Source organism: Nematolebias whitei, chromosome 22 (genome assembly GCF_014905685.2).
Source record: "Nematolebias whitei isolate Nwh7 chromosome 22, NemWhi1, whole genome shotgun sequence".
In the NCBI taxonomy this organism is placed as follows: domain Eukaryota; kingdom Metazoa; phylum Chordata; class Actinopteri; order Cyprinodontiformes; family Rivulidae; genus Nematolebias; species Nematolebias whitei.
The window spans coordinates 11,486,368-11,507,955 of NC_056519.1; the positions used below are offsets into that span (position 1 = coordinate 11,486,368).

The window sequence follows — 21,588 nt, forward strand, 5'->3', positions numbered from 1 at the left end:
CATCCATCCATCCATCAATCATCTTCCGCTTGTTCCGAATGTATTGATACATTCCTGAATGTATCAAAGTAATAAAAAACTCAGTTGATTGAGCAAACATCACTAAATATTGTTCACATTTGAAGTAAAAAAAATAAAAAATAAAAAAAAAAATATATATATATATAATTAGACTTTGATATGATTGCCCATCACCAAGTTTTAAACAAAAATCAAGTTAGATCTGAGCGGATCTGTGCGTGTTTTGTGATTATGGTGTCATCTGTCCTGCCCTCCTCAGTGTTTCTCCATCATGTAAGCAGCTCCTGCCTCTACCACCTGTTGTCCATCCCCAGATGTTTGTGTTTATCCCCTCATTAATGTCTCTATATTGTCTGTGTTTCTTGTTGTTCTCCTGTCCGTGGATTGTCCTGTTAAGGCATCATGTTCTGTCTCCCTCCTTGTCCCCTCCGTTCATGTAAGTTTGCTGCCACGTCAGCCTTTTGTTTTGTTATAATAAATATATTTCTTATTTACCCGAGCATCTGTCTGCACTTGGGTTCAACTTACCACCAGACCACAAGATCAGATAGTGCTCAGAGTATGTGTTGGCATGATGCTCAGCTACCACCACACCAAATTTGAGCTCAATCTCTGTAAAATCGACTGCCTTATAGCCGTTTTTGTGTTTGCTGAGGTTGATTAGCTGTGGTAGCCATCTTGAATTAGGTTGGCTCCAAAAAAGTGTCATTAATATCTAGGCAGCGGTGCTTGAGATATTTTACTAACAGACAGGCAAATGAATACTGAGGCACCGGCAATGACGCAAATGTCCCTGTTAAATGACAACAGGCATGCATTAACTGTCTTATTATAAAACTACGTGAATAATAAAAGCATCCAAATGAAGTATTTTCAAGATAAAAATTTAATAGGGAGATAACTTTATAACAAATTTACAATATTACTCAACAAACTATCCAATAAAAAGTCTGATAAACACATCAACTGAAGGTGATTAATATTTTGTGACTTGACAAGTCACAAAATATTAAGTTTCTTCCTTTATTAATGGACTTTGGGAATTAATTTTTAAACTAAAAATAACGTTTAATTAATATGCCAGTTATCAAACGTTTCCAACATGTTTTTTAGAAGCTAGCCTGTTGTGTAATGTATGTATAGTCTGAATTAAATGCTACAAATTTAGCCTGAAAATACTTGTGATCATTCCAAACAATGGAAAGTCTCTTTATTATTATTTTAGGATTTATTTTTAGGATGTTATTGTTTTTATTAGCACTGTGAAAGCATAGTGCACTGTAGCTGTGGCTTCTCGATAGTTACAATGATTTTTATGGTATAAAAAATCTAACTTCCTGTAGCAATTAAAATAAAAAAATAAAACAAGAAAGCCCCAAATTTGTGATAATATCATCAAATTATTCAAACTTTTTTTTGTTTTAATGTGCGTTTTGGAAAAAGCTTTTTTTTCCCCCCTCCACTAAACCAAATTTAATAAAAGCTGAAACATTTGATGAATTTGTAAATCCACTTGGATTCCTTTCTTGAATTATACAATATGAAATACAAGAGATAATACAAGGGTGATAATGTTTTGGTCCATGTCTGATTGTGTTCATGAGTGTCTGTTAACACAATATTTCATGAAGCGCTCAACAAATTTTATGAAACTTACAGAAAGTGTACATTTAAAAACAGACACAAAATGGCCACAAACTCCTGGACAGATTTTAATCAAACTTTCAGGAAGTAATCACTGGATGTACCTCAACAATTGATTCTGAAGACAACCCAATTCAAGATGGCCGCCACAGCTAACTGAACTTGGAGGACACAACGACTCAGTCAGTTTTACAGATACTTTGAAAAAAACAGTTTGCAGCGGAGTTATTTCTACGTTTGACCAAAAATATAAAGAAAAGAAAATAAATACAAGGATTGATAATTTTGTAGTTGGATGAATAGAAAGCCTCTTCAGTCCCGTGTTTAGTACATTTTACTTTGAAGCGCAGCTGAAATACACATCATCGTAAAGAAAAGTATTAAAAAGTGATTTCTTATATTCTTACTTCATCTCAAGGACCTCCTCCAGGTGTTTCCGCCTCTCGGCCCGCAGGGCGGTCAGGTGACCTTCCTTCTCAGCCAGTGAGAGTTGAGTTGATGACAGTTTGGCTTTCATCACCTCCAGTTCCTGTTTCACCTTCTCCATGGCAACCAGCAGGTCCTCCACCTGGCCCGTGCAAATAAAACACACATTTTAATCACTCTCAACTCTTGCTCTTGATTTTTTTTCTTTATGTCTCAGCACGTTGTGTGGAAGAATCTGAGCTGCTGTGCCTCAAAAGGTTTCAATAATCTCCGTTTGTGGAAGGACACGCTCCATTGCAGAACATCCAACGGGTCATTTTCCTCCTCCTTGTTTTCTTTCTCCTCTCTGTTTTGTTTTATCCCCCTCCTCTAACATTCTGATACATATTTTATCTCCGTCCCCTCCTTGCACAGGTTGTATATCACTGTGTCAGTTTAATGTGTGTGAGGTCAATGCGTATTTCTCATGGCGAGACAACAACTTGGCCACCACCCGAAGAAAGACAGAGAGGAAAAAAAGAAGACCAGACGGAAATTTTAGGCGCTGAACCCAAAATCGCTTCATTCTAAATGACAGAACTGAAAATAAAGTTCAATAAATACTTTAAAAAACTGAACAAAAAAGTCTGTGTTTTGATTAAGAAAGAGCTGAAGTCTATTTTATGTGATGGGACAACAATAAAAAGGTAACATACAAATAAGGAAACACACTGGAGGAAGCTCATGAAGAAGCTGTTTACAAGTTTGCAAACAATATAAAAATATCTTAATAACACCAGAAAGTTACAACCTCAGTTCTGACAAAGTTGGAACGTTGTGCAAATAAAAACAGAATGCAATGATTTTCATATTTCATAAATGTTTAAACTAAGAAATGCAATCTTTACCTGGACAAAATAAGGCATTTTCTAATTTTGTGGTAGTAACACATCTAAAAAATGATGGAGCAGGGGCAACAAAAGGCTGTAAAAGTAAATGATATGAAAAAGAAACAGCTAGCGAAGCATAATGCTAACATAGCATTTTAGAAGTAAAGATGGGCAGTGGTTCACCAATCTGTGGAAAACCGTGTTTAAAAATAGTGGAAGAGTTTTAGAAAATTTGGAAAACTTTCATCTAGAATTCATAATGTAATTAAAGATTTCAAGGAATGAGAAACGTTCATGAACTTCAGGTGGAACCAATTTCTTCAGAACTGGGGTTGTACGTTTGTACACAAATTTGTCTGATTGGTCTAATTACATTTAGACAAAAAGCAACAACAAAATCAGAGGTTTTATAATAAAATGTTCTGTTTGAGTCAAGAAAAGTCATAAAAAGGGACTTTTTTTTATTTTGACATCAACATTAGACTGATTCTCAATGATCTCTGACTGAGTAACCCGGCTGACTATATGTGTGCTCACATAAAATTATTTAAAAAATAAATAATTGAGAGCAACACATTACTTGGAAAACACTGATGTGTTTGATGTTACCAAAAAAAAAAGCCTAATACAACTTCACCAATCAAGGATTACTCCAAATGTTTGTTTTAATGAATCAATCTACTGCACAGATGAGTGAAAATTTGGGGAAAAACAAGAATTTTCTATTTGGGATGCCAAGTCAGAACAAAAAAAAAAACATTTGAGCCAGCTCTTTATCAAAATAAAGATATGCTCCCCAAAAAAATTACAAAATGAGGAAACAACATCTTATAACGACCATTTAAAAAAGGTGACAGGTGATGATTCTTCGTTACCTTTGACCACCTAAATCCGCTTGTGGTGAATTCGTGAATTGGAATGTGAGAGAGCTGCATAGAAAATGACAGAAAAAGAGAGATGTGAGAAGAAAGGAGTGATTGCCGTGTGGGAAGAGGTGGAATGAAATACACAATAAAAGAAAACGAGGAAAGGAAATTTTCAAAACGAGGGGACGAAGATGAACCGATAAAAATAAAAGAAAGCTGAAAAGATGACTTGTGGAAAAAAAGGGATGTAAAAATAAGACAATGAACGAAAGGGAAGCTTGTGATTTTACAAGAGAAACAGTCAAAGTGCCACACTGTGGAGGTCGACCGATTAGGGTGTTTTCAAGGCCGATTTTGACAAATCAGGGCAGCCCATATTTGAAGCTGATTTGTTTTAGGTTCGTGAATCAAACAGTACAATATTCACGTCACAAGCTAATAAAGTTTAAAAGAGGAAAAAAGGAAATTGTATGCTCAATTTTAATTTGCTATTAATGTAGCTCCAAACAAAGTTGGCAATTGTGAAGAAATTATATATAAACACTGTGGGGACCTTGCTTTAGGTACGAGCACGGCTTCCTGCTTTAAGTAAAACAGGGGTACTTGTAAAAAATAAGAAAATGGGAGTGTCAACAGCAGACAATGAGTCTGATGAAATCCAGGCTTGGTCACAACATGCTGGGTAGAGATTTAAATATTCTGCCATGTGGAAAAAGGGTGTTTAAAACATACAGAATATACAGATGCTGGTCATAAAATTAGAATATCATGAAAAAGTTGATTTATTTCAGTAATTTCATTCAAAAAGTGAAACTTTTGAAAGGCCTTTAAATGGTCTCTCAATTTAGTTCTGTAGGCTACAAAATCATGGGGAAGACTGCTAAACTTGACAGTTGTCCAAAAGACGACCTTTGACGCCTTGCACAAGGAGGGCAAGACAAAAAGTTAATTGCTAAAGAGGCTGGCTGTTCACAGAGCTCTGTGTCCAAGCACATTAATGGAGAGGTGAAGGGAACGAAAAGGTGTGGTAGAAAAAAAGTGTAGAAGCAATAGGGATAACGACACCCTGGAGAGGATGGTGAAACAAAAACCATTTCAAAATGTAAGGGAGATTCACAAAGAGTGGACTGCAGCTGGTCAGTGCTTCAAAAACCACCACACACAGACGTATGCAAGACATGGGTTTCAGCTGTCACATTCCTTGTGTCAAGCCACTCTTGAACAAGAGACAGCGTCAGAAGCATCTCACCTGGGCTAAAGACAAAAAGGACTGGACTGCTGCTGAGTGGTCCAAAGTTATGTTCTCTGATGAAAGTAAACTTTGCATTTCCTTTGGAAATCAAGGTCCCAGAGTCTAGAAGAAGAGAGGAGAGGCACAGTAGCCATGTTCCTTGAGGTCCAGTGTCAAGTTTCCACAGTTGGTGATGATTTGTGGTGCCATGTCATCTGCTGGTGTTGGTCCACTGTGTTTTCTGAGGTCCAAGGTCAACATAGACATCTACCAGGAAGTTTTAGAGAACTTCATGCTTCCTGCTGTTGACCAACTTAATGGAGATGCAGATTTAATTTTCCAACAGGACTTGGCACCTGCACACAGTGCCAAAGCTACCAGTACTTGGTTTAAGGACCATGATATCCCTGTTCTTAATTGGCCAGCAAACTCACCTGACCTTAACCTCATAGAAAATCTATGGGGTATTGTGAAGAGGAAGATGTGATGCACCAGACCCAACAATTCAGAAGAGCTGAAGGCCACTATCAGAGCAACCTGGGCTCTCATAACACCTGAGCAGTGACACAGACTGATCGACTCCATGCCACGCCGCATTGCTGACACCTTGTCAGTTATAATCATCAACAGTAAAATAAATAAACATTTGAAATATATCAGTCTGTGTGTAATGAATGAATATAATATACAAGTTTCACTTTTTGAATGGAATTACTGAAATAAATCAACTTTTTCATGATATTCTAATTTTATGACCAGCACCTGTATACAGACTCCATTGAGTGCCTTTGACTTTTTTTCTGTTGGGTTCGTGCTTGTTGTTTTTCTTTACAAGCCCCCATTTTTACTAAAAGCAAGAAACCTTGTTAACAACTAAAAAACGTCACAATTATTTCTTCAAAAGAAGCATTTTCAGTTTATCAAATCAAATATATAATGCTCAAAAGGTACAAATAAAGGTCTTATAATTTAAATACTGTATGACAATGTTCTTTTAAAGGATTAGCATCCAATTTTTGTCAGCGTAAGGGGACTGCTGATGTTGTACTGAATAAGGCACATTAGGCTTCCTGTCTTTTAACTGACTTGTGTTGCTCAGGTGTAGCGTATGCCAATTAGTTAAAGAAATGGCAAAAAAAATCAGCCTTATTCGGTCTACCACTACTGAGCAGTGAGAAACACGAGCAGCATCAACACTGTAACAAACAGAGAGGGGAAGATAAGTAGCCGAAAAGAAACAGCTAAAGGACAGACAGCAACAGAGAGGATGGAAGGAAGAGGGAAGGTGTCCAAGCAGGGATCTGAAGGGCTAAAAGGGTGGGAACCATCAAGCCCTTTAGTGTTCTGTTTATGTTTAGGAGCGAGTCCACGTTTATTTTAAGATGAAACACAGAAGTGCACTCGGTTCAAGAATTAAAATTCTCTGGTTAATAAAAGACAGAAGCTGGATGTGTGATGTTTAGCTCGAGACAGATGGAGTGTGTCATGCTTTTGGCTCATTTCTGTCTCACACACACACACCTTTCTTCAGCGGTCACATACGGTAGTGACTCATGTCTAGCAGAAAGGGTTTCGTTTATTTTCTTGTGGTTCTGGTCAAATGTTTTTTGACGGACAAATCGGGTTCATGGGACATTCTCTCACACACTGCAAGGATATAGATATAAAAGCAGTATGTGTACCAACGTGGTGTGTGTTTAAACTTTGGCAGTATTTTTCTGTTTGTGTGAGCCTTTGAGCAAGCCAGCCTCATTACGGGAGGAAATAGTCTCCTCCTGTCATCGTTTTGTAAATTACTGAGAAAAGTTAATCGCGGTGACGCAGTTGTACAAAAAAAAGGAGCGCAAAAATATTTGTTTACAGTTTAACAGTAGTCACAAAAAATGGTTTCAAAGGCAAAAATCAAAATCTAGTTCCATCTGGCTCCTGTTAAAAGTGATGTACAAGATAGCAGCTTTTCACACGTGCGTGCATGTGCGTGTGTGTTGAAAGGTTGAGCTGAAAGTGTTGATGTTGGGAGAGGACTGCGCTGAGTGTTTGACCGCCACCTTGAGTCATTCACCACAAACTGACATTTCTGTTCCTTCCTCTCTCGCAGGAGCGTTCAGAGACAGGGATGTACTCCAGGACCTTGTCCTGGCCTGAACGGCCTCTGGTCTCCATAATTAAAACTGCCACTTTATGCATTTTAATTTTACTCAGTCCAAACAAATGTGACAGCGAGGCACAATTACTGTAAACAGAACAAACCACAAAAATGAAATAAATAAAAACTCCAAGAGAGTAGAAATAATGGATGTGACTTTTTCTTTTCTTTTCTAGAGTTTGTTTGCTTTGAACGACACACAGAATTTAATATGAATGGTCTGTTGTGAAGAACTGTAGCTTCCTGCTAAGGTACAGCCTCCATAAGCGGGTCTATCAAAAAAAAAAAAAGACTTGTTAAAACCAAATATTACTCCATGTGTTACTGAAGGATTAGGAAGGTTACAGCAGAGTTTATGTTGGTCAGTTGGTGGCAAGTATCTCTGTTAAAAAAAAAACCTTAAAACTTTTCCGTTGGGAAAAACAACCAACAAGCAAGGACTTTTATTTTGGAGGCCAACTAAATACTAATCGCTGTTTTTGGTCCTATAGATCCGGGGTTCCCAAACTGGGGTCCACGAGCCGGCGCTTGGGGGTCCGTAAAAATAAAAAAATAAACAATTATATATATATATATAGTTTATTTATTTATTTATATATTTTTTTTACAAGCACGGTTTTTGTTTTTTGTTATGACTACTGCTGTTATGATTCTGTTCAGTTTTATGTAAGGTTTTAGTAATAATTTGAAGAAGTGTCAATACTTTTATGTTCATTGTGTGAATAATTAAAGTTTTAAAGTGGTTTTTAATACTGTTAATTTTTTCAAAACTGTAATTTTTGGAAGTTGAAATAAAAAATCGTGTCAATTAAGTGTGTCTTGAATGAAAAACACCCTATGTTTAAAACTATAAAAATTGTATTAACACTATTAAAAAACCTGATGCATGCTCAGTAATCCAGGTAGCAAAATCTAATCTCTAATCTCATCTTTTGGATGCAAGACGAAACATTTCTACAATTTTTTTAACCTGTTCAGAGGATCTGACAACTTTTTTAGATTTTTTTAGACTATGAAAGAACAGGTCTTAAGTATTTATGTTACACAAATATTTCCATTGTATTAAAGAGACAAATTGAAGAAATTATTTTATAAACATGAGGGTTATGAGGGGGTCCCTGAAATCTTTCTCCCCTGTAAGGGGTCCCTGAATCCAAAAAGTTTAAGAACCCCTGCTATAGATACAATAAATGTCTTATTTTGGACTCTAAAGTGTGTACAACGTTCAAAAAGGAGCATTTATATGGAGGGTAAATGTGAAATCCTTCTTTATGCAATATATAAACATCTGCTTGATATAAAAGAATGTTGTGAAATAAAACAGATGTCTAACTGACAGAAAGTAGAAAAATCTAATCCATAAAAAGGTACAAAACGTTTGTTATTTCTGTATTCCTCCTCGCAAATATAAAACACCCATAATATATTTAAATCATACAATAAAGCCAGTGCATATCAACACAGCTATTTCTTATCAGTTGCATCATTAGAACAAAAAGGCCATTCCACCAGTCATGTACATCATTTTAAACATGTTTTGATGAGAACTTGATGTTTCCGAGAACCTGACTTCAATTTGAAAAGAAGACGAAGTGAGTTTGATCTTGAAACTTGTTTTTTAAGCCGTATTTCGCCTTCACGCAGACAGTAATGTGTCAACAACTCTAAAACGTCTGCTGTGCTGCTCATTAACACCCCCGCCATGGAGGGTTTGGATGCTTGTATTTACATCTGTTCAGAGGACGTCCAGTTGAAATAAATAAATAAATAAAAGGCCCGGGCAGACAGCAACAACAACAGTGTCCAGCCGTTCTGCCAACAGCTACAGCGGGCCATGTTTTCTCTGCGCAGTTTTCGTCCTGTAAGCCCACGCTGCTTTTTTCTCCCCCACTTGTCAAAACCAATCCAGGCAACGAGGAACATTTCCCATCTCTGTGGCCTCGTTAAGTCGCTGCCACTCCGGGGAGCGCAACACACAAACACACTCCCAGCGGTCTGAGGTTGCATCCACCAAATCCTTTCCCTTCTGAGCCTCCCTCACCGCCTGCATGAGCTCTACTGTCCCCATTTAGACGGGATGAAACACATCACGGGGTTCGAGTGGTTTGAAAAATAAAAGTTGTTTGTGTGTTGCCCGTAGACGCAGGCAAAATGAAAGCTGCTCTTTAAAAAAGGTATGTGTTCATCTCCCCTCTAAATGAAGAGTGACTGGACAAACACGCCGACACACCGAGCTGCGCCTCAATGAGCTCAGTCGGAAGGGTGTGTGTGTGCTGCTGCCATAAACCACTTTGTTTGTTGGTGATTTTGTAGTTGCACACAGAATTTGTTGTCTTACTCTAAATATGTTTGTTTTTATGTATTTTAGTTTGACGTTTAAAGAAAAAGAAAGAGTTTGAGGAAAAAGGGGCACTCAGGGGAAAAGGTTTCTCCTCCGCATGCAGTAAAACGATGACACGTGTGTGTACAAAGATGGAGACGCTACCTGTCTTTCAGACTGTGTGCGCGCCTGCTCCTCCTGGACCAACACCACCTCCCTCTCTGCTGTGATCTGGACACTTTCCCTCAGCGCCTCCTCCAGCTCCTCAATGCGCTCCTCCTTCTCACGGAGAGAGTCCTGTGCAGAAATTGAAAAGACGATTTAATTAACACTCCAGATTCAAACTCACGGCGACAGGAGTTGGTCACCTTTTAGTGTTTATTTTTTTTTTTTTTTACTTTTTCTTCTTCAACACTGCAAATCAATCTGCTTTGATGCTAAACAAACTTGAGATTTAGCTGACACTTAAAGCAGTCATTACAGCTTAAAAACATTGAATTTTATTAATAAAATAGTAAACTTAAATAAAAGTCTGCGATTTACAATTAAAACTCAAGATTTCCCCTTTCAAAGGTTATTTTTCCATGTTCCTAGCTTATGTAGAGGCAGAAAAAAGGCTTTAAGAAAATCTTCCAATTTAAAAACAAAGATTTTAAACAATATTTCACTTGGCTGTGACTGTTGGTGACCAGATTTAAACAGAATTACCAGAGAAGACACAGTTTGACTTTAAATAACACTGGATTTGTACATGACACATTTTGTGCATATATAACGTGATGTCACAGGTAGACCAACTCTCCCCAGAATGTCTCAACTTTTCTCAGACTTTCAAATGCGTAAAAACATTTAAGGATTAGACGGGTTCCAGATATCCACAATGACACGGGCAAATATCCAGCGACACAAGCGCAAGATCCTGCGACATGTACGAGGAAATCAAGGACTCCTGAGAACAGTTTAAGAGGTTTTGGAGAATCCTTTGTGTATGCTGCTTAACAAATAGTGCACTTTTTGACATGAGAAGCTGATGCTCTCCATCTAATGGCACCATGAAATACCAGTCCAGCCAGTGTCTAATACAGTGGGTTTCCAGTGGGTTGGAGATGGGCAGATTCTGGATTGGCAGCATGGTGGCACAGTTGGTAGAGCTTCAGCCTCTCAGCAAGAACATTGCCGGATCGAATCCCGGCCAGGGGTACATTCTGGGTGGAGTTTCTATGTTCTCTCCATGCATGTGTGGATTATCTCTGGATACTACGATTTCCTCCCACAGACCAAAAACATGCACGTTAGGTTGACTGGTAACTATGTGTCCCTGTGATGGACTTGTGACCTGGGTGTACCCCGCCTCTCACACACTGATGGCTGGACATGGGCACCAGTGACCCGAAAAGGAAGAAGCAGGTAAAAGGTAATGGATAGATGGTTGAATGAATGGATGGTTGGATGGGTTGGGAATCCACTATGGCTTGTGATACAACAAGTGAAGGGTCTTGAGATGGTTTCTAGAAAACTAGTAGCACAATTCTGCAATAACTGTTAGAAAATATCGCCCTCCCATAAAAAAAAAAAAAAACCTTTAGTTGTTGTATCCTTGCCTTTTGACCTTTTCTTTGGCAACATTTGTAGATTTTAACCAGCAGTAGTTGATGTTTTTGTCTGAACCTGAAAACTTTATGAACCAATGATCTAGAATGCACTGAATGTCCAACACTTTTTTTAATAAGTATCTCAAATGAGAAGATACGATCTTGGAAAACACAATCTGTTTCCATAAACTGAGCACAAAATGCTACAGAGGTGCACTTTTGAAATTCTGCACCCCGCCTAAACTTGTACACCTCAGGGTTGGAAGTGGCCCTTCACTCGCAATAATCATCTGTAACGACCCAATCCTGATCCTATCTGAGATTAGACTATACACTCATTCACTTTTAAGTGCTTTATTTTTACCTTTGAAGCTGCCCAAGCCGTATGCAAAATGAATGGTTAATAGCAACAGTGAGAACTCCACCCTTGTGGAAGAATCTGCAAAATGAGGTTTTTTGTACCACTGGGAGGCAACTCAGTTGGGTTGGTGGTCCTCAAGACACATGTTTACACTTCTAAAAGAAAGTGACCGTATGCTTTAAGGACCACCACTGAATATGGTACGAATGACTGGAAGTCAAAGCATCCTAAATGCATCCTGGGTGCATTTACATAAGTAATTTGAGCTTTCCCATTTTGATCGGCTGAACCGATACATGTTAACTCCAGATGTGAACCGAACCAAAGAAAAAGTTCAAGTGGAAGGGAATTAGTTGTAGAGTACATGTTATGGTTTGTGGGTTTATTTCTCTTTGGGTGTAATATGGCTTTACGTGTATGTGAAAGGTCTGCAAAGGTCCAGAACAAGAGACCGTATAGTTACGGCTGAATGAAACGGCTATAAAACTGAGCAGAAGTTTTGAAACCACAGCTAATTTTGCTACACTTTGCAACCAAGGAGGCACATTTCCATGTAATGTTTGAATGTGCTCTTGGTCAGCAAATTTCTAGACGTTTTGAAGGTCCAAGTTGTTTTAGTCCAATGTATGTGACATGTTTTGATCAAATCCAACAGAATCAAACGCTCAGCATTCTTTTTAACCCTTTTTTAAGAGCAGTTTTTCATTCCAAAGATCTTACGATGCTGTCAAACATGACTCCACTTCTATTTTTGCATTTTTTAAGATATTTGTATACAAACAAATTAAACTCATTACCCTCAAAATGAGCCTCCAGTAACCTGTAGTTTGGATGTCTGAAATTTATTAAGTGCAGCAAGATTTAAAACTAAATTGGATGAATGTCCGTAGCTCAGAGCAAACAGGCTTTTATTGCATCTGAACAGTTCACTTAAAAATAATCTTTAATTGTAGGTGGTCCAAAGTAAAAAGACATGGTTCCATTTGAAAGTTTGAGTTTTTACTGATTTAAGACTTATAATCCATGCCTCACACAGAAAATGTTGCTTTTTATATTAAATACTCTTTAAAAAGACAAGAGCAGAACATTTTCAACAGCAAGAGTCAAGATGCTGGAAAATGTCAATTAAAAAAAAAATACATGAAAACCTGGACCAGTAGAAAGCAATATTTAACAATATATTACAGTGGTTCCCAACAATGATCCTTGAGGAACACCATCCTGCATGTTTTAGTTTGCTCCAACACACCTGATTTGGTGATTTAATTACTTCCTCATATTCTGCAGAAGCCTGTTAATAACCCATTTATTAATATCAGGTGTGTCGGAGCAGAGAAACAACAAACATACAGGATGGTGTTCCTCAAGGACCATGGTTGGGAACCCTGGAAAAACAGCAACATTTGTGAAATTGATTACTAACAAAACTGAGTGTAATTTAAAAGCAGATTAGAAGAGAAGAGATTTGCAAAAGGTTTTAGAATTAATCTTAAAGTGGACATGAACTTTTGAAACTTTTGAACTTTTTTATTATGCATACTTAGCTTTTGACATAATAAAATTTATTTTACAGAACTTGTCCCTTATTTTTAAGGCATTAAGTACCGTAATTGCAGTTACAGTGGGTTTCTAACTTTCTTTGAGTAAGAAAACCCCCCAAAAATTGTTGTTTTGAAACATCAAAGCCTGTCTAAAACTCAAGTTTACATAACCAAATGAAGTGTAGGATGTTCATGGATCCGACATCCCCCAGATCTGACAAAGTAAGTTTTGAAGCAACTTTAATTCTCAAATCTTTTCTTAGCATTTCCCAAAACTTAAAAAAGTTTTAAATACGCATTTTCTGCTCCCTTCATTCAGAAAATAAACCTGATGTTTATCACACAAAACTAAAGAAAATGACTACATGACCTTCCCACCAATTCTCGTAAACAAGGACGTATTTTTCTTCTTGCCAGGCAGCTGGTTTCCTGGTCGGGTCCAATCTGAACGAATAACGGATGTTATTCAGAGTGGAAGAGGGGCAATGAAACGTTACCAAGGCTATGAGCAAACTTTAAACACGAGTTGAGAATCTAAATCCTCAATGAGCTGGCGTTACTTGGGGTCTAACGACGCAAAGTAAGATGGATTTTAATTAAAACAAAGTTTTCTCTTATTGCTACAAAATAAATTGTGTCTAAATCACTCTCATCCGGTTACAGATTGCAGTATTCAGACTGACACACTATGGCTGTAGCCACTGTGGTCTCATTTGTCTCAGTGACTCACATGAGCTCATCTTCAAACCGCACACACATGCTGTAAGTAACGGCTTCTTAACTGCTTAAACCAAATCAATCATAGCAAAGCTGCACTTCTTCACGTATAAAACACGCTCGTTGATGGTTTTCTTCTGTCTATAATCAAAGAGCCAATGAGGTTAGCAATTACTGAGGGAGGAAAAGTAGGAAAGGAGGATGTCGGGGGAAGTTGAGGAGAAATTTAAGGTGAAGGCGAAATGAAAAAGGAGTGGAGGAGAACCTACTATCTGCAGCTAAATGAAGAAAACCACACACTCATCACACCACTTATGATCTTAACTAGTGGTCACTTGACGCACACAGTAGACAATTAGGAATTGCTCTCAGACCGCGGAGAACCGTTCTGAAACCCAGCAGCATTCATTTCATAGTTTGTACTCCTTCTCCTGTAATCACCTCTCTCATTTTTCTACTCATCGCTTCCCTCCGTCGCCTCTCCGCGCGGCCAACCCCCCTTCACACATCCCCAGCCGGGAACGGTTGTGTGTGAGAGTGAGTGTGTTTGACATTGCCTCGGGCTGCGACGTATCACATCATGACAACATCGAGCTGTTGAAGCAGACGTTACTCAAAGGACGCGGAGAAAACTTTTCTCATTTTCTCTCCTCTGACTTCTCAAAGCCTCCTGCTCATCCTCTCCTTCGTACCTTAATCTGCTGGGAAGTTTCGTTCAGGTTGTCCTCTCTCTTCTTGGCCTCCTCCATCAGCTGAGTGTTTCGGCTCTTTTCCAGCTGCTCTTTGTGCTTCAGGTTGGCCACTTTCTTTGACTGGTCCTTCATTTGCCTGCAACAACACAAACGGCGTATAAAACATTAAGACGATGCAAGTGAGGTGTTTACAAGTGATGTCTTGTTTCAACAATCTCTCTTTTTGTTTCTTGATATTTTTAATTTAAAAGGTGCCAGTTTTCTTCCATACATCTTTAAACTGGTCAAAAATTATATTTTTTTTACACACTGTCTGCATTATCTGTCTATTCTGTGTCCAGTCCTGTCCATTTTCAAGAAATGTCTTTTTCTTCCTGTTTTTTTTTACCTATGAATCATTCAATCATATAAATGGTCCTAAACACAAATCAGTGTGATGTCTACATATAACAAGGGGGGCAACGTTTAGTAAAGGATGCTGAATAAGGTTTTAGGCCCTAAAGAACGTATTCACTGAAGAATCTCACTGATGCAGCTCTTTGGTGGCTCTCTAGTCTGTAATTCAACTTAGTTCACAGATTTGCAGCATCTAGCAAACAGTTTGTGATGGTGTAAAAAGAATATGAGAATGTAAAACAAAATATTTTATATGACTACCATATTTTTCACACTATAAGTCACTTTTTTTTTTCATAATTTGCATGCCCTGTGACTTATACGCCGAAGAGACATATTTATGGCTTTTTTTCCCATATTTATAAACCAATTTTTGGCTGAGATATGACCATTAATTTGGACCGAAAATATTGAACACTACCATTTTCAGCTGCTAGATGGCACTTGAGAAGTATGGCATGCCGTTGTATCATGTAATAGGTAAAAGTGGCTATTAATGACACAATCTGCTTGCCACAGCCTCCCACCTTTGTTCAGATCACCTGCAGCAACCATCAAATCAGCTTCATTTCGTTGCGCCGCCCCAGTGAAATGCAGCTAATTTGAACGCTGAAATGCATTTAATAAGTAAAAGTTCAACTGAGACACACCTTTGCTATAAAGTCAGGCAAACAAATAATTGTTTTTAAGTGTTAATCTTGTTAAATTCTTGTTAAAGTCCTCCCGTGCACACTCCCACAGCTGCCATTTGGCAGCCAATCGATTTTTGGCACAACACCGGCCCACGTTTCTGGGTTCGGCCCACATTTCCGAGTTGTCAGTGGTGACGCATAATAAATGCGACATATACGGCAAAACGACATATTTATGGATTTTTCCATTTTATTAGACATATTTGGACTGATGCAACTTATAGAGCGGTGCGATGTTTACGGCGGAAAACATGGTACATAAAATGGACTTTTTTTTTAAGTAAGAGTTATGAGGACACAAACAAAATGCAGACTATAATAGTACTTTCAACACAAATATGGTAATATTGAATGTGCTGTACTACAATTACTCTGCAATATAATATTAATTCTTATCAAAATTGGTATAACTATATATTTTTACTTCTTTACATGATAATAATTTCCCATCCATCCATCCATGATCTTTACCCGCTTATTCCATTTTGGGTCACGGGGGTCGCTGGTGCCCATGTCCAGCAATCACTGTGCGAGGGGCGGGGTACACCCTGGACGGGTCGCAAGTCCATCACAGGGCCACATAGAGACAAACAACCATTCACTCTCTCATTCACACCTAGGGACAATTTAGAGTTACCAATCAGCCTAACATGCATGTTTTTGGTCTGTGGGAGGAAACCGGAGGACCCGGAGAAAATCCACGCATGCACGGAAAGAACATGCAAACTCCACCCAGAAAGGCCCCTGGACCGGGGTTTGAACCAAGGACCTGCTCGCTGAGAGGCAGCAGCTCTACCAGTTGCGCCACCGTGCTGCCCATGATAAGAATTTCCCTTTTGTTCTAAATTGTAAAAATCTCAATATCAATATATGATATCAATCTAATATCTGCATTTATTTTTAACTGGGAAACACCCCCTGAAATAAACGTGAAGTTGCCCGTGGGCCACCAGTTGATAATGACAATTGTAGCAGGTTTTTCAGTTCCGGACACATTTTATTGAATGAGCGGAGGAGCATGGATCTTTTTATGAAAAAGGATGCCGACCCATATTCTCGACGTTTAAAGACTGCTGTTAAAAGAAGAGGGGTTGCTTCACAGTGGGAAAACAGTCTTGGGATTTTTGCTGCCATCAAATTCAAATCTATATTTTTTTTAAATATGCAGTTTCTTAGTTTAAACATGTGATGTGTTTGCTGTGTTCTATTGCAAATCAAATTTGAATTTATGGGGTTTGAAAATACTTACATTCTGTATTTATTTATCTTTTTAAACGACATTCCAGTGCTTTTTAAACCAGCTGCACTCAAAACTGGCTGAAGTCTTTCTGACAGTACAGCAGGGATCATTCTGTGCAGTTCAACTCAGCATTATAATACCTCCGGGCCGGCATAATGTCAAAATCAGTAAAGGAATTTGGTAAAAAGCAATGAATCAATGACGAGATGACGCTTTTGATTTCTGCAGAGTGAAGGTCTTTTCACAGAGGGATTACTGGGTGTCAGGAAGCCGAGTTTAAATCAGCGTCTGGAGAGCAGCAGTAAAAAAAAAAAAAATGGAGGGGAGGAGTAAAAAGTTATTATTTTTGGGAGAAAGAGTTTAATCCATGTTTAAGTAGTCTGGGAGCCATTGTGGCTCTGCTACAGCGCTATCAGCTAACATACCAGCTTTACTTGATCAGGACCTTTCATACTAGACATAACAGACACATGCACATGTGGAACAACCTCAGTTCAAACTGGTAAGGCTTAAAAACGTCTCCTGAATTATGACACAGATAAGTCAAACACAAGGAAAGCATGTTTAAGCTTAATGTATACTGTCACAAGCACATGCTAAACTGCTGACTGATGCAATAAAATAAGGAACTTTTTAATCTCTGGGTGTATTCCTGAGTACAGTAGGCCTGGCTGCACTGTGCAAATGTTTATACATGTGAGTCTGTGCAAAGATAAACCCAGTTTCTTCAAGATGTCTGTAAAATTCCAGGAAATGCATGGAAAACTATAAAGCAAGGCAAACATATGCATAGAATATCACTGTTTTCTTCTTCTTGTCATGATATTTTAACAAAACAACATTTTTGTGCTTTCAAAATTCAATTTTTAGTTTAGGTCTTCAGATTGATGCTTAAAACATCAAATAAATCTACTTTACTATAAATCACATTTTAATGTTACTTAAAGTCAGAGTGGGTTTTATACCAATACTTAGGCTTGTCACGATAACAAATTTTGCTGGGCGATTAATTGTCTCAGAAATTATTGCGATAAACGATAATATTGTTTGAAATTTGATGATAATTAGTAACGTCAAATTTAAGAAGAAATGTTGGTTAATTTTTGTATGTAGTACATTTTTGACCACTGGATGGCAGTATAGGACTGTTTGAACCGAAGGATGACTAGTGAGGGAGCGAGCAGCGTACCTTTTTAAGAAAAATGGAAGGGAGGCCCCTTGACATGACATAGGCTGTCTCTCGTTCCTGTTTTTCGGTTCTCAAAATGGCGGATGTTCAGTGTGGCAGTGCATTTTTTACACAAAGCTTTTAATTTAAAAAAAGCAGTAAACAAGTTCTCAGTTTCTTTTTGCAAAGAAAAACAACTTTTTAGACAAGGCATGGATTTCAACCATGAATTTCAGAGCTTTGACAAGACGGAGCTCCCCCCCCCCGAGGTCGGCCTGTTAGCTTAGCTTCTCAGTGTTACAGTGTGAGCTGTTGCTGGGCCCCCGAGCTGCTGCAGCTAGCTTTAGCTTTTTTTAACGATCCAAAAATGCAATTTTGGACAGTTAAAACAGATTTTAAAGAGAAAGGGAGGGGTCAGTGAAGAGCACCTGAGTTGAGCCTTTTGTCATCCAGTGTTCAGTAGAGAGAGACATGAAGAAACGATAAAGTCGATAAATAAAAATGAGGTTGATAATTTTCATTTATCGTGCGATCGATTTATTGTTTATTGCGACCGACTTACCATTACTGCGAGAAAACTAATATTCTTAAAAGGTGGGAACGTAATATGTTTGTTAAAACATCCAGGAGGCTCCATTCTGTCCAAAGAGTTCTGGGAGAAACTGAAATGTAGCGGCGCAGCCAGAACAGCTCAGCAGCACCTGCATGTTCGAATAACTGGTCATGACCCACAACAAAACAACCATCAACATCAACGAGGACCCTCATCAGTATGCATACCGTAAGAACCGATCAACAGACTCTCCTCTGTGGTCCACACTGCGCTCAACCACCTGGAGCAGAAAAACTCTTCCATCCGTATGCTCTTTGTGGACTTCACATCTGCCTTCATCACCATGATCCCCCAAACCCCGATGGACAAACTATCCACACTAGGACTAAGCCCCTCCATTTACAACTGGGTACTAGACTTCTTAACAAACAGACCACAGTCAGTGAGGATCCACAACTTCATCTCCTCCACCATAACCCTCAGTACTGGCTCTCCTCAGGGATGCGAGCTGAGTCCCCTCCTGTTCACTCTGCTCACATATAATTGTGCAGCTACCCATCCAGGCTGTCACATTGTAAAGTTTGCAGATGATACAGCGGTGGTGGGATGCATCACAAACAATGATGAGTCCAGCTACAGGCAAGAGGTGGAACACCTGGAGAGCTGGTGCAAAGAGAATAACCTTCACATCAATGTGAAGAAGACAAAGGAGGTGATTGTGGACTTCAGAAAGAACAAACACATCTACACCCCCCTAAATATAAGATGATCTGCAGTGGAAGTGGTCTCCAGATACAAGTACTAGGGTGTACACATGAATGACAACCTCAGCTGGAGCAACAACACTACCAGCCTGATCATGAAAGCTCATCAGAGACTCTAATTCCTCAGGCGGCTGAGACGAGCTGGTCTGGGACGCTCAGTCCTCACCTCCTTCTACAGGTGTGCAGTGAAGAGCATCATGTGCTCCAGCATCAACATGTGGCATGGAGGCAGCACAGCTGCAGAAAGAAAAGCTTTGCAGAGAGTGGTGAAGGCTGCACAGAAGTCTGTCGGAATCAGCCTTCCCACCATCACAGACATTCGCACCTCCAGATGCAGGAAGACGGACACCTGAATCATGAAGGACCCCACTCACCCAGCACACACACTTTTTGCCCCGCTCCCCTCAGGCAGGAGGTTGAGGAGCATTAAATGTAGAACCACTAGACTGAGGAACAGCTTCTACCCTGAAGCTGTTAGACTCATGAATCTCCAACCAGGATAATCACTGTGGAAAAAACATCAAATCATGTTGCTGCTGATCTGCTTCATGTTGATGTGTTCATGCGTGCTCATCTGCTCACACAGACTCATGCTCATGTTCGTGCTGCTGTTCGACATAACGTTTTTATGCTATTAGTGCTTAGTGTATTTTTAGTTTATGTTTTCCTTAGTTCATATCTTAGACATTATCATTGTTTTTCTTTTACATTTTATTGTTGGATGTAACTGGGACCCTGTGTACATAATTTCGCTCCAACACATGTACCACATGAGGTGTGAATGACAATAAAGAATCTCTCACTCTGCCTGATGTTCAAAATAATCATCAGCGTTAAACTTGTGGGTTTGCTTCAGAAAACTTGTGTGCCTCGTACGTTCATCACGTCCAAACCGGGTTCGAATGGTAAAAGAGAAGGCAGATGAAGTAAATGGGCAGCATCGTTTGTTCGTTTTGATTCGCACGGTCAATGTGGGATACAGTTATTTCAATATTCGGGGTTGGGTTTTAGCGCTGTAACACCCTTTTTGTGTAATCGGTCATAAACAGGCAGGAATGTTTCTACTGGAGGATCTCCAGGAAGCTCCAACCATCTGGTTCAATCTCTGAGGTTTCCTAACTTCACGCCACATTTGCTGCATGTATGCGATATGGATGTGGAAGACACTTTTGGTTTGTTTCCTCTTGACTTAACGCTTTCTTTCCTTCCAAAGTGCAAACCTTTGCACAAGACTTCTGCACTGACTTGTAGCTAAAACCCGACCAGAGTTCTTTCCACCCATTCGTCCTCCTGTTTTTACACGTTGCTTTATAATTATTTGCATGAAAAGTACTCAGTTATTTGTAGTGAGTCCCCAAATGAAACATTACACTTCCCTTTGGAAAAACAAAATATTTTCAACAGACCTTTGACCGTCACTTCACTCCTCCTGCGTGCCTGAATCCTCACAAATCTGTTGTCACATCAGCCTCTTCTCTTATTCCCCCTGACTCAAATCTAAACATAACTTGGATCAAAGCTAACATTTATTTTTCCACATGCTGGTTAAACATATGCACATAAATCTAATCTATGATCTCAAATAGGACACTGCTCCTCATGATCTTAACAATGTGCATTTTGTTAGTTAGGGTGTTGGGCTTTCACCAAGAAGCCTTCACATTGTTTAATCTCCCCTTGATTAAAAATATATATATATTTTGTGGGGTTTTTTGCAAATGGTACTTGATAATGAGTTTACAAAATGTTAGGAAATGTCAACGAGTTCCTCATTCTGGTGCCACAGAAACATTTTGAAATGTTCAAGAAATAAAATTTGGTAAAAACTTTGAAGAAATTTGATCCCTATACAAGCGGTGCGAGATTTTGGTTTGTATTGCCAGTAGTAAGTCGGACCCCTTCAGGGTGGGAGGTCACCGATTCTGTTCATAACTTTTATGGACAGAATTTCTTGGTGCAGCCAGGGGGCAGAGGGTTTCCGGTTTGGTGGCCTCAGGATTCCATCTCTGCTCTTTGCAGATGATGTGGTCCTGTTGGCGTCGTCACGCCGTGAGCTCCACCTCTCACTGGAGCGGTTCGCAGCCGAGTGTAAAGCGGCTGGGATGAGAATCAGTACCTCCAAACTTGAGGCCATGGTCCTCAGTCGGAAAAGTGTGGTTTGTTCTCTTCGGGTCAAGGGTGAGGTTCTGCCTCAAGTGGAGGAGTTCAAGTATCTCAAGGTTTTATTCATGTATGAGGGAAGAATGGAGCGTGAGATTGGCAGGCGGATTGGAGCAGCATCTGCAGTATTGTGGACTCTGTGCCGGTCCATTGGGGTGAAGAGGGAGCTGAGCTGTAAGGCAAAGCTCT

General features: G+C 39.2%; 1 protein-coding gene across 1 annotated transcript in view; it reads right to left on the reverse strand.

The window, feature by feature from the left end:
- The window catches only part of LOC119428258 (ELKS/Rab6-interacting/CAST family member 1), a gene marked incomplete in the record, with an annotated part of 148,371 nt that overhangs the window by 59,852 nt on the left and 66,931 nt on the right, over positions 1-21,588 (reverse strand). Inside the window, 3 exon segments of the mRNA XM_037695915.1 lie at positions 2,073-2,233; positions 9,689-9,820; positions 14,427-14,562. Coding sequence (XP_037551843.1) covers positions 2,073-2,233; positions 9,689-9,820; positions 14,427-14,562 — 429 coding nt within the window.